Here is a 14172-nt window from a genome sequence, read left to right as displayed (position 1 = left end):
AGTTTGTGTGTATTTACATTTTTTCTTGATTCTATTTTTTTTGTTTTGTTTTGTTTTGCGGTACGCGGGCCTCTCACTGTTGTGGCCTCTCCCGTTGCGGACCACAGGCTCCAGACGCGCAGGCTCAGCGGCCATGGCTCACGGGCCCAGCCGCTCCGCGGCATGTGGGATCCTCCCGGACCGGGGCACGAACCCCTGTCCCCTGCATCGGCAGGCGGACTCTCAACCACTGCACCACCAGGGAAGCCCTCTTGATTCTATTTTTAATGATGCTAAGCTCATATTTGTTTTCTTCCAAAAGTTTATTTATTTACTTATTTTTCTGATATTCATCTATTTCTCCGTTTAGAGTCTTGGTGTATAATATGAAATATGTTTCCATTTTGTATCTTGAAGTCTTAACCTGTCAATTTCATTTCCACAGCTAAAGTATGAGCTTACTGAAGTAACAACACATTACAGATTTTCAGTATCTCCCATAAAATAACCAGCAGAATACTGGGAACTTCACAGTTAATGGAAATAGTTGCTTGGCTTAATATCTTCAAAAATAACTGCAATTGCTCTAATATCTTGACATCATTATTTTACAAAGGATTTTTCTTACAACAGTCTCCATGCTGATGTCTATAACACATTGAAATGAAATGTGCTTACTATTGATAGCAAATGTGATATAAAATGTATACAGAAAATACAATGTGTAATGTAATTTATAAATGAAAAAGTAGGCATTATATTCGCTGAGAATTTTGACAATATATTTTTTAGGAAGAAACCTAACTTTAGAGTTGTAGTTCATTTTGACAATTAAGCTGTGACAGAATCTACATTATTTCTAAAGATTTTAAAATATATGTCTGAGAAGCATGGGGTTGGGGTCGCATTCCTTTTCCCGACAAGATGGAAAACAATCTCTTCCAGAGAGATGAGAGGCTATCTTGTTTTTCAAAAACAGTGAAATGGCTTCTGTTTTTCAGCAATTTTAGTGTTTAGCAATCCTGTCAAGAACTTCATTTTTTACAAGATGTAAACTTTGTACCACAAATTAAGTGAATTTTGCACTATTCTGTTCTCAGTAAAGAATAATAATATGTTTTCATAATAGAACAGAAATCACTGACAAAAGAGAAAAGTAATCAAGTCCAGAGGGATAGGTAACAATTTTGGTGTCTGTGAAAGATGCATAAGAGGAGCCTTCAAATACGTGTGCATGTGTGTGTGTGCAGCAGGAAGAGGGAGAAAACCATTCGAACAGCCCTCCCTGGGATTTCTGTATTTGACCTTGGACCTGCCTGTCCTTTCATTTGACTGATGAGAAGGAGGATGGAGTCTGGGGGAAGTGACCTGTGTCTATCCATGATGAGCAGGTGAGAACATGGGAAATAGAATTTAAGTGCTGAACACCTTTTAACTAATATTTGAAATTTGGTGTGAGGAGATACAATTTTAGGTTGTTACACTTTAATTTTGATCAAATCAAGTAATACAATCATCATCATGCTCTCTCTAGATACTTTTTCCCAAATTGTAAATTCCCTGGCAAGTCCAGGTATTGAGGTAGTTGCTGGCAATCCAAAGAAAACAAAAATAAAAGCATTGCAGTTAAAGCATTCACATTCTATGGAAATGTGCAATAAACAGTCCTAAAATTATGTAACACTTTGTAGAATTTAAAGATTTTAAATAATCGCTGTTACAGATTTTTTTTTAGTAATAAATAGTTACATCTATTATTAATATATAGATTACCTGTAATGCAGGCTTTCTATGTGCCAGGAACTTTTTATGTATTAAATCACTTAACTCTCATGAAAATCCCACAAGAAAGACCTTATAATTACCACTATTTTACAGATGAAGAACTAAGACACAGAGATTAAATAACTTGTTCAAAATTACAGAGCTAGAAAGGAGCACAGTGATTTTTACAGCCAGGCAACATCTCTTTTAGCCTTTATTCTCTACTTTTCTCATCTTCAGAACTGAGTTTAAAATCAACTTATACGTGGATTCAGTAAATTTGTCCAAGGATTATTTGGAAAGTGAAAAACAAATATAATTATAAACTCCAGGCAATATCATTGCTTAAATTGCAGGTAGATAAAAAAGAACTTGCAATGGGAGAGAGAGAAAAAGAAAAGGAGTATCTGAGAAATAACAAGAAAACTATAAGTACTGAAGAGGAAGCTAACGGGAAAAGAACTTTTCAAGAAAGAGGGTGTGATGAAAGGTTAAACGTTTCAGAGTAAAAATAAGATAAGAAATGAAACCTGCTCATTAGATTCCTTAAGTTGGAGGTAATTGATGACAATAAAGGGAAATTTTAGTGAATAAATGGAAAAGTCCTATTACAATAGGTTAAAATGAGTAAAAACAAAATGATGATTTGGAAATATTAAATGTTTACTACCCTTTTAATAAGGATCAATATAAAAAAATAGAATTAATGAAAAAGAATAGGAATAGATATCTAGAAATAAACATCAATGTATATTAAGAAATCATGGCCTCATCCAAGAAAAATTTCAAGAAGGAAGTTAAGAAATTTTAGTTTGTTGATTTGTTTGCTTTGGTAGGATTCCTTTCTCAATACTTAATCAACCGATGGTGTTAGGAAAAGAAACCTGACACCTGCTGGCGTTAGGCAGCGAAAGGAAAGAAAACTTCTGGACTCACTTGGTGCTCTTGGAGACCAGTAAGAGATCACCTCTGCTGTGCCTGTTCTGAGGACAAGATGAATGAGGTCGCCACCTGATGGTACCTATACCATCCTCCTGCCCATGAATGCAGATTCCAGGGCTGTGCTGACTCTGGACTCAGAGTGATTCTAGGGCAGTTAAAATCCACCAGGTCTTGTGGGGCCTGGAAGAAGGCAGAATCTCTGACTTTCTTTTTTTTTTTTTATCTTTTTTTCTCATTTAAGTAATAGATTCACAATTTTATTCCAACTAAACTATTTTGTGAAACAAAAAACATGCTTGATAATGCCACATGGCCAAAACATGCATGATATTTCTGTATTCTTATTATGTGCACAAGTTCTCACTTGTTTTTTCTAATTAATTTTTATCAGAGTATACTTGATTTATAATGTTGTGTTAGTTTCTGCTGTATAGCAAAGTGAATCAGTCATACATATATACATATCCGCTCTTTTTTAGATTCTGTTCCCATAAAGGTCATTACAGAGTATTGAGTAGAGTTCCTCATGCTGTACAGCAGTTATTCTTGGTTACCTATTTTATATATAGCAGTGTGTATATGTCAATCCCAATCTCCCAGTTTATCCCTCCCCCCTCCCCCGCTTTCCCCCTTGGTAACCGTAAGTTTGTTTTCTACATCTGTGACTCTGTTTCTGTTTTGTAAATAGGTTCATGTGTACCCTTTTTTAGATTCCCCATGTAAGTGATATCCTGTGAGATTTGTGTTTCTCATTCTGACTCTGACTTTCAAATGGTCGCACCTGTGTATTGGCAAGGCTTCTCCAAGACTCTACTGAACTGAGGATAATTACATTTTATATATCTGATAGTACCACCATCAGTTTTGAGTACATGATAAGTGCTCAAAATTATAGATTCTATCAATTATGCTTAACACTACTTTTTCAAAGCCTGTAATTTGTTCTTATCTCTTCGAAATTACACTTTTATCCTTCCCTTCCATCCATCATTAAGAAGTACCAATTCCTTTCAACATAAAAATAATCAAATCTAAGTATATAAGAATATTACTTGTCTCTTTTTAGCATTTATATTTCAAATTTGATTAATATGATCCTAATATAAGCTGAAATATTAGAAATTAAAAGGATACAAATAAATGTTTTTATTTTAGCATCAATTCTTTTCATGTATTAGAATGCATACTGGAATTGTTTTTTCATCAAACTATTAAACAATTGTTAAAAGAAAACTTTTACAACTTTTTCATATGTAAACAGTTTTTAAAATGTAAATATTTTCTAAAATGTGTTTTAGAAAAATACTTTGCATTTATAACATCAGGAATGTATGAAAACTTTAGTATGTTGATTTAATATGCATCTATGAATAAATTCAACATGGAAAACTATTACATTTAAATTCATTTTTAAACTCATTGTTAAACTGTGTGTTTGAAGGAATTAAAATTATCTTGGTTAAAAGTAGTCTGAACAAAATTAAAATAAACTTTAACTGGAGTATCTACTAAAATATGGAAAATCTAATGGTGTAAATTGTTTTATATTACATAAACTTTACTTAAAAGTTCTTATTAAAACATGTTTACAGGGCTTCCCTGGTGGCGCAGTGGTTGAGAGTCCGCCTGCCGATGCAGGGGACACGGGTTCGTGCCCCGGTCCGGGAAGATCCCACATGCCGCGGAGCGGCTGGGCCCGTGAGCCATGGCCGCTGAGCCTGCACGTCCGGAGCCTGTGCTCCGCAACGGGAGAGGCCACAACAGTGAGAGGCCCACGTACCACAAAAAAAAAAAAAAAAAAAAAAAAAAAAAAAAAAAACGTTTACAGTTACACATAAGATTAATGTAAAACTGTTATGTTTCAGATACTATTCGAATTCTGGAAATTTACTAATACAAGCACACCTACACATACCACTTCACAACTTTCTACATTTGAAGAGCCATGATTTCCTCATGGAGAGGGAATTTTTTTTAAACAATAGACTTTACTTTTCAGAGCAGTTTTATTTTCATAGAAAAATTGAGCAGAAAATACAGATTTTCCATGTACCCTTTGCCCCCCCATATGCACAGACTCCCCCACTATCAACTTCCCCACAAAAATTGATGAACTTACAGTGATGTCATTGTCACAAAAACCCCTATATTAGAGTTCATTAGTACATAGGGTTCTTGGTGTTATATACTCCATGGGTTTTAATAAATGTATAATGACATGTGTGCACCTGTATCTACAGAGTAGTTTCACTGCCCTAAAGATCCTCTGTGCTCTCTGCCTATTCATCTCTCCATCCACCTTAACCCCTGACAAACACTGACCTTTTTACTGTCTCCACAGTTTTGCCTTTTCCAGACTGTCATAGATTTGGAATTGTATACAATATGTAGACTTCTCAGATTGGCTTCTGAGAAGTCAATGCATTTAAGATTCCTTTGTGTCATGGCTTGTTAGCTCATTTCTTTTTATCACTGAATAACATTCCACTGTCTGCATGGACCACAGTTTATTTATCCACTTACCTACTGAAGGACATCTTTATTGCTTCCAAGTTTTGGCAATTTCGAGTAAAGCTGCTGTGAACATCCATGTTTAGGTATCTGTGTGGACTTAAATTTTCAAATCCTTATCCTAAGGAGCATAATTACTGGATTGTATGTAAGATTATGTTTAGTTGTGTACAAAATCACCAAACTGTCTTCCAAAGTGGCTGTACCAGTTTGCATTCTCATCGACAATGGATGAGAGTTCCTGTTGCTCCAAACCCTCACCAGCATTTGGTGTTGTCAGTGTTTTGGACTCACCATTACAATAGGTGTGTAGTTGCGTCGCGTTGTCTTACAGGGAATTTTTTAAATGAATGAGGGACTATATTTTACAAGAGACATTGGTTCCATAACCTTTCCCCCACTCTCTGCACATACACAATGTGATTTGGCTTAATTTAACATCTCCTTAAACGTTGTTGACTAGTTAAGTGAAAATGATTAAAAACACAATTAATTCAATTGACATGCTTACTGATTAATTTTGGGAATTACTCTTACTGGAAATAAAAGGAAAGTATTGTGAGTTAAATATTAATTCTCCAAACACTTTGTTCCTTATGATGTAACTTTTTTCAATTATATGCCACATGGTCATTGACAACTGCCTACATCTATACAAGCAGTATTAAAAAGGGGTTTGGTTTTCTAGCTTGGCAAATGTGGTATTATAATTTAATAAAGGTGTTCTAGCAACCAGGTCACGTTGCTCTCTTTACCCTGAAAGAACATTAATTAAAATGCTTTTGAGGGATGAGATTAGGCATCCCATGCTCTGTTTTCAATTATATTCTTCAAAGGTGACACACTTTGGAGCAAGTAGGCAGCTTAGCTCTTACTATCCCCACCCTCTCTCATCACCCTCACAAACAGAATCACATATGATAAAGTAAAGCTGCAGAGAATGCTGGCAGAAAACACAACAAAATAAAACAGAGCACGATACAATGATGATGGCTTTCTAGAATGCTTGGGAACCTTAGTGAAAAATGTATATTTATCTTACCTGAAATAAATACAACTTGTAATAAAATAATCACAGTTGCTCAAGTGTGTGTTTTAATGTTTAGTGAATTAACAGTCTTTTAAGTCATTATCTTTATAGTTAAAACCAAGAAAATACAGTATGCTTCATATGAAAAGGCATACCTCCTATAAAATACGTGAGAAGTAGCTAATGATGTCAAACAGTTTATGAAATAAGTTTTTCCTAATTAATTATTGTTTGTTTTCTGGCAACCTTTCTACAAATATTTTGTACACAATATGATGGACTTTCATCTTTTCACATTTTTGCAATTGCTGTTAAAGTATGAGTGCATGTTGCCTTAAAAATTATACTATACAGTTCTTACAGGTCTCATTGTGGTAGTCTGTGTTTTATAGAGGTTTTTAATTTTGATTTATATTATCTGGATTTATAATATTTCAAGGAGTAAAGATATATAAAGGATATTCTTGAATTTTTAAAAAATTTGATGAAAGTAATTTATAAAAGTAATCAGGTTACGAAAAAGTGTCTATCCCTGAATCAAGTAGAGTCAAAACTAAGACTCGGCACGCGCGTGTGCGGGAGGGGGTGGGTGGGGAAGGATCGCCAGCGAGATCCCGAGGCTAGGCTCGTGTGCCCGCCCCCGCCCCCGTCCTGGCCCCCAGCTCCCACCGGGTCGGCCCGGCTCAGCCATGATCAAGGCGATACTCATCTTTAACAACCACGGGAAGCCGCGGCTCTCCAAGTTCTACCAGCCCTACAGTGTAAATACACAACAGCAAATCATCATCATTTGGTATCTAAGAGAGATGAAAATGTTTGTAATTTCCTAGAAGGAGGATTATTAATTGGAGGATCTGACAACAAACTGATTTATAGACATTATGCAACATTATATTTTGTCTTCTGTGTGGATTCTTCAGAAAATGAACTTGACATTTTAGATCTAATTCAAGTATTTGTGGAAACATTAGACAAGTGTTTTGAAAACGTCTGTGAACTGGATTTAATTTTCCATGTAGACAAGGTTCACAACATTCTTGCAGAAATGGTGATGGGGGGAATGGTATTGGAGACCAACATGAATGAGATTGTTACACAAACTGATGCACAAAATAAACTGGAGAAATCTGAGGCCGGCTTAGCGGGAGCTCCAGCCCGTGCTGTATCAGCTGTAAAGAATACTAATCTTCCTGAGATCCCAAGAAATATTAACATTGGTGACATCAGTATAAAAGTGCCAAACCTGCCCTATTTTAAATAAAAAAAATTTAAAAGGCCACTCCCAGGTAAAATCCGGGGGATAAGTCATCTAAGTTTACCATGCAGCTGTTTACCAAAAATAGGGGAGGAGAGTCTTCTGCTCTTGGATTTAAGTCAAGGTACTGCATAGAAGTCATGTAAAATCAGTATGGAAGTTCATTGTTGCTTTTCTTGCTCAGTGATCTTGAAGAAATTGAGTAGTTACAGTGTGATTTTTTTCTTTATTCTCTAAACTGCATTCCTATGACCACCTAAGGCATGCCTCTATGTATTGGCTACTACAGTATTTTGAAAAGTGTTTGGGACATTTCTTTAAATTATGTATAACCCAAAATGTTCGTGTTTTGTATGGATCACAAATACAGCATTCCTTAATTCTTTCTGTTACTTGTCAGAATTGTTATTTAAAGAACGAAGTATGTATTGCATGAAAACATTATGACTTTTTCTCTTAGATTAAATAAACTCCAAGGTAACTGGACTTCTAAAGCAAAAAAAACCAAACCAAAACAAAAAAAAACCCTAAGACTCATGTAACTCCATTAAGAGCAGGACCCTTTGTATTTCTGAACACTAAATAATCTTGTCCAATAATTTTATCACAGTACCCAATACGTGGTTTTCAATGAAAATTGTATCGTTTGCATTGATCTTACAGAAGGTATGCTACTCATATCTGTGAAGCCATAGGCATATAATGATTTTAATCCAGTATATACACAGCAATTATTGTGTGCTGGCACTGTCCTAAGTACTTTACAGACAGCTCATTTAATCTTTAAAATGATCCTGTGAAGTAAGTACAATTACTATACCATCTCCTTGAAACATAATAAGCCCAATAACAGGCTTGACATTTGACTTTACATGAAAGATTAAGAAAATTCTGACCCAACAATTGTAAGCACATCATACTAGTTAACTCACATTTCTCATGAGGTACACGGGACTCACAAGTTGCATCTATTTGTCTCTTGAGAAGATACAGAAGCTTTAATTATTCCTTCTTTTATGTTACTCTACAAATTTGTGTGAAATTCTGTCAAGAATTTACAGTTTTCTGAGGACTGCCTGCATACACATATTCATGTATATGAATACACATATTCAATAATAAATCATGTGTCTTTTCTCTGCTACACTGAGAGAGAGAGAGGTCTTTCGGTTGGTAGGATTTTTAATTTCCCCAACAGTCATTAGGAATGCTGCATAATATTGACAGAAATGACTCTCCAAGCCTGTCTAAACAACATAACTTCAAAAATATGAATCAAATGGAGATATCAACAGGCAAACGTGATAAACCACAATGATAGAGAAACACTGTAATACTTCTAGATGGGAAATGTAGATCAAGCAGCCATTAAGCATAGTGCCTTGGTGCGGAGCAAACCCAGAAATATACTTACAGGAATATAATACACTTCTATAAGCATCAGGTTTAATGCTACATTTATATACAGTGAAAGACTGAGGTTGAGTTACTTTCTTCCTGAAGTTTATAGTTTGGTGTTAAGTTTCCAGGTTATGAGCATAAGCATATGTCTTTTTCTGGTCACTGAATATCTTATTCAGTCAAGAGTTCATATATGTCTTGTCTCAGAATATCTCAGTTACTCTTTGTCTTATTTATCACAGAAAAATACAAAAATGATAGTAAAAAACAGGATTTCTACTTTATATATTTTCTATATAGGCTTTTCATTATTTTCCATCAAGCAAACAAAAGAGATAATAGTCACGAATGGGCATCAGCCCCCAGCTATGTCTTTATCCTATTAAATTTAACATAAAGAAATATTCTTTCCAAAGTCCATCTAATTCTAAGCAACAGTAAATGTTCAAATACCATTATACACTAAACGTCACAACAGTAACATTTATAGTATTGTTGTTCTTTTGTTCTATGATAAATACTTTCATACAGGCTCAACGTTGAAGTGGGTTAGTATATGTAACAATTTATAGCTTGGATTTGGGAAGAGATCTTTTGTATGTATTGTATGTGTGGGGGGCAGTATCACTTTATTGGATTTTTTATCTTGATACAATGATCATGTACAAATAATTTATTTGAATAAGTGTAACCTGTAAAAAACCATGTCCCTGGGGTAGTCACTATGTGTTGTCATTATTTCTTTTAAGAACAGCTGACCTTCAGGAGACATCGTCCAATGAGAATCCTTTGATATTTCACATTTCAGGTGGTCATAGCATGGATGCTAGCGCTAACTGCCTCCTCATTGACCCCAAACCAACCAAATAAACACAAACGATTCTACCAATTTGTGTCTCTCTGTATAAAAGGATCACCCAATGCTCTCAAGAGTCCTGGTAGCAGCAGTTAAATAGTTCAGTCATCGACAGAAGACTTCTTCAACCGGACTGCCATTCTCTACTATATAATGATTCTATGGAATATTTCCAAAGTGGATCCCTATTTTTGTCTGAAATTGCAATAACATAAAATACTATATATTAAGAACATTTGGTCATATATTGCCTACATGCAATATCTATTGTTTTGTTTTCTGGAAGACTATAAATGTTATCTGTTCAATTCCTCAGTGGTACATATTCATAGAAATATGATACTATTTGACATTTTATTTTAATTTACACATAGTCACACACAATAAGTAACAAACATTTATTTAATCCTACACTTTCTTATGGGTATGCATCATGTTTAACAATAGCTCATCATGACCTTGACCAAAGATTTATAAGAGATAGCAAAGGCAGAGGACAAATGATATAAGGGATGTGAATAGGAGGACATGGGGTAATTAATACTGGAAAGTTTCTACATTAAGTATACACTGTGTGTGTCTTCTGTAGAAATTAGGCTTATGAGACAGTGAGTAAATAAATATATGGGAAATGATAAATTAATCTTTTTTTAAAAATAGAACAATTTCATTCTTTCATTATAGTTCTTTGGAGATATTTTCAACAAAACATAGTAAATATTCCACATATTGGAGAAAACAAACATTTCCTGATGTTAATAATAGAAAAAAATTTGAAAACAAGTTTTTCACCAACAAAAACTGAAAAACAGTCATATTTCTGACAGAAAATAGGTCAGATTTGATTCATGGGCAGTTGATGACTTCCTAGTTAGGTCAACGGCAAACATTTTCCATAAATTTATAGCTTAATTTTGTTCATTAAGGTGAAAATTATATTGAGAGTACATGATATGATAAAAGCATTTTATCCAAAATATGGTAGTGGCAAAGGTGTACTGAAATTAATAATAGTTCCCAATGCTTTTGAACATGTATAATAAATAAGGTACCACTAGTAACAACTATAATTAATACCTATTTAATCAGTCTTGATAAAATATATTTTGAAAGTCTCCCAGAAATTGAGAAAATGAATAGTCCTAGAGACTGAATAACAGGTACTTTGGTAAGCTGAGTGTTTTCCCCAGCCCTCTAAATTATTGGCTTTCAAAAAGAAAAAAAAAATGGAGAACTGATGCAGAACCTAATCAAACTGTCAGCTAATTACCAATTTAAAAATAATTTATAGCACTGGATCACTGTGTGATTTTTAGCCCATAAACTGGAAGGAGTTCAAATAATCAATTGACCTGTTATGTCAGACAGAGTCCAGTCAAAAAGCAAAACCAAACTAGATATTTCAAACGGGAGACAATATAGGGAACTGATTTCCATGTTGTTAAAGCATTAGGTGAAAAATAAAAAACAAAAAAATCTTGAAGTAACTCGGAGACAACTGCAGGAAGTAGCTACACCCTCAAGAGTTGGGGGAATTAGCTTTTAAATGAGATGAATTTGAGGTAATTATGAGATGCTGGCAGAGGCCTCAGTGAGGGAAAAGAAAACATAGTCAGTTAAGAAGCTCTGTAGTCTAAGAAGAAAGGAACAGTTTGATGAATTGGCTTTGTGTCATTGGTGAATGCATGGAAGCTGAAGTCTGACTGTTAAGGGAGGGCATGTGTAAATGTGAAGTAAAGATGTTCCTGGTCAAAACATGACAGTGTGCATTTTTAAGGAGTGTTAAGACACTGCTGACTTAAAAAGAGACCACAAAAACGTCTAGTTTGGTGGAAGAAGGAATGAAGATAGATTTATCACACATCTTTATATGCTAAGGCCCACTCCTTGAAAAGGGAAAAATATCAGCTAACTGTAATTGAACGTGGGGGTCTGGCTGCTCACTGCTCAAAAGCAATTAAAAAGGCAAGGTTGGTGAAAAGGAAAGTGTGCTTTATTTTGGAGGCAAGCAATGCAGTGGGGAGGACTCCTGTCCAAAGGCCAACTCACCCCCACTGACAAGCAGTGGGTGAGAGATTTTATAGATGGAGGGAGGGGGCTACATGCGGAAACAGCACAGTCAGCTCTGACGGTCATCTTGAAATTGGTCCTGCAGCAGTCTGACCAGTGTCATCTTGTCATCTTGATGGTTTTAAGTACAGTTTAGTCTTTAGTTCCAGGGTCGGTTTGTTACCATTTCTTTGAGGCCAGTTCTTGGCATTGTGGCAGCTTATGTCATGGCTACAGCCTGGTCATCATGTAGTTAAATTCTTTTACCTGGCGGGCGTTCCAGTATCTACAACACAGCTCACAGGATATGGCTCAGAATATTATCCGTAGCCCTTGAGGAGGAACTAAAAGTCCTTGACTTTGCTTAACGACTGAACTGTTATTATTATTTGGTCTCGTTTGACGGTTTTCCTTTGTTCTGCTTTTTCTCACTTCTCTTATTAAACTTATTCTTTGGCTAAAAGATTTCTACAGACAAAAGGCAGGCTGAGGACGTGGGGGACAAGGACCACAGGGTCCTGCTCCATTTCATAACTGCTGCAAATTAGATAGAAGAATATGAGGACAAGGGATGTTGCCTTTCTCTGAAATGCAAAAGTCTTCTGTGAAATCCAGCTGACATCTTGATTTTTACCATATGCATGGATGTGTGTGTGTGTGTGTGTAAATAAAACAGAATCTGTGGTTATATTAATATGAATAAGAACAGTGGTGTAGAGATATATTCCTTTGATATAGTATTGACTTATGTTCACAAAAAGGCTATGGGTTGTTTTATCAAAGTCTAAGATAATGTTATGTAACGAAAAGTTGCTTTTTCATCAAATTGACTTTCTTAAGTTAATTTTGTTACAACCTAAAGGCATATGAGTTTTGAATATGTTTACATAAAAAAATTCATTAAAATGTGTGAAATTTCTAAAGTCAATAGAGAGATGTAAAATCCCCAATTTTCACCCTATGAATAAATAGCAGAAGAGAATGACTTAAGTATTTGCCCTTTCCATGAATTTTTTCAGATGAAAATGAATAACAAACTCCTTGTTTTTAAAGTCATTCATTTTCACAAGTGAGTTGTGGAATTACTTAATAAACACATTTTAAAACGATGTCTGGCTGTCTAGTTTCTGAGGAAAGAAGAAAACCAAGGTTTTCCTTTACATACACTCCCAAATTCATATTTATTTAATTTCTTGGTTGAGTTACCTGTTATGAGCAATGGATGTAAAAAACATCCTCTCTTTGAAGATAACATACATTAATGTTCATATGCCTATATTTGTATGTTTGTGTATATAATACAAAATATAAAATGGTTTAGTGTTTTATAATATAAAAATATAAAATGGTTTAGTGATATTGTATTCTCTCCAATTAAATTTATTTCTTCTTGGCTTCATAATTAAAATAATGACCATAGCTTATGTAATTTGTGTCTAAAGATTTTCACTTGTGATCTGAATGTCATTTAGGCCATATACTGATTTCTAGTATAGTTTGGTAAATAAGTTTGGAATAGACAAAGACATTATTAGGTGTTTCCAATGGAAAGTTACTCATTATTTATAGCATGACTTTCTGGGTTATATGACTTTAGCCTTTCATTGCCTTTGAAATATTTTACTACCTAGTAAATTGCAGATAACTGATACCAATGGAAAATAATTCTTGCCTATGGACTTGCAAATGAATTTTGTCTGGAAAAGATTCAATTGATTTCTATTCCCTTTTAGGTGGAAAAGGCCAGGTTTATGTCTATTTGTAATTTCATTTCCACAATTGTTTACAGCATATAAATGTATGGCTCTTTGACTTCTTTGAACCAATTATAAATCTGCCTAGTTCCCTCTTAAATAATGAGTTAATTAAATATTTAACATGTTAAATTTATATTTGTAAGAAATTCATGATTTTACCTTGAAAAAGTATCCTTTAACTAGATACCTGATTCATTTTTCTTAGAAGAAAAAAAGGATTAATACAAGCTCAAAGTCCCTGTGATTGTTTAAGATATAAGTGAATACATCAGTGACTATATATAGGCAAATTTAAATATACTTCCTGCAATATAAACAAAGAATGTAACAAGAAAAGATATTGTAAATAGAAAACTTATAGAACACCTTTCAGTTTTAATTTTTCGATTCTTTATTACTACACAAAATAAGCTTTAAAAAAATAGAACTCACTAACTGAATTAACTCGACCTTTCTAAAGTAAACCTCCTATACTTATTCTACCAGTTTACTCTAAATAAATAGTTCTTTTATTGTTTTTGATCATTAAAACATCCTTTTAAGGAGAAAATAATATAATTTTTATTTTGGTATGCTGAAATAATGCAAAAATATCATGATCTATTATTTCCTAAAGACAGGAAATTTT

At 34.3% G+C, this 14172-nt stretch overlaps 2 protein-coding genes across 4 annotated transcripts in view; one reads left to right on the top strand and one right to left on the bottom strand.

The window, feature by feature from the left end:
• FSTL5 (follistatin like 5) overlaps positions 1-14172 on the bottom strand; it is a 728230-nt gene that overhangs the window by 343933 nt on the left and 370125 nt on the right. The window lies entirely within an intron of this gene.
• LOC116754805 (AP-3 complex subunit sigma-1-like) lies at positions 6916-7487 on the top strand. Its single transcript, XM_032633748.1, is given in 2 exon segments — positions 6916-7009; positions 7012-7487. Coding segments are annotated over 2 exon segments (570 nt in total).

Source organism: Phocoena sinus, chromosome 5, assembly GCF_008692025.1.
Source record: "Phocoena sinus isolate mPhoSin1 chromosome 5, mPhoSin1.pri, whole genome shotgun sequence".
Classification (NCBI taxonomy): Eukaryota; Metazoa; Chordata; class Mammalia; order Artiodactyla; family Phocoenidae; genus Phocoena; species Phocoena sinus.
Note: the sequence above shows the minus strand (reverse complement) of the source record. Positions and strands in the feature narration are given on the sequence as shown.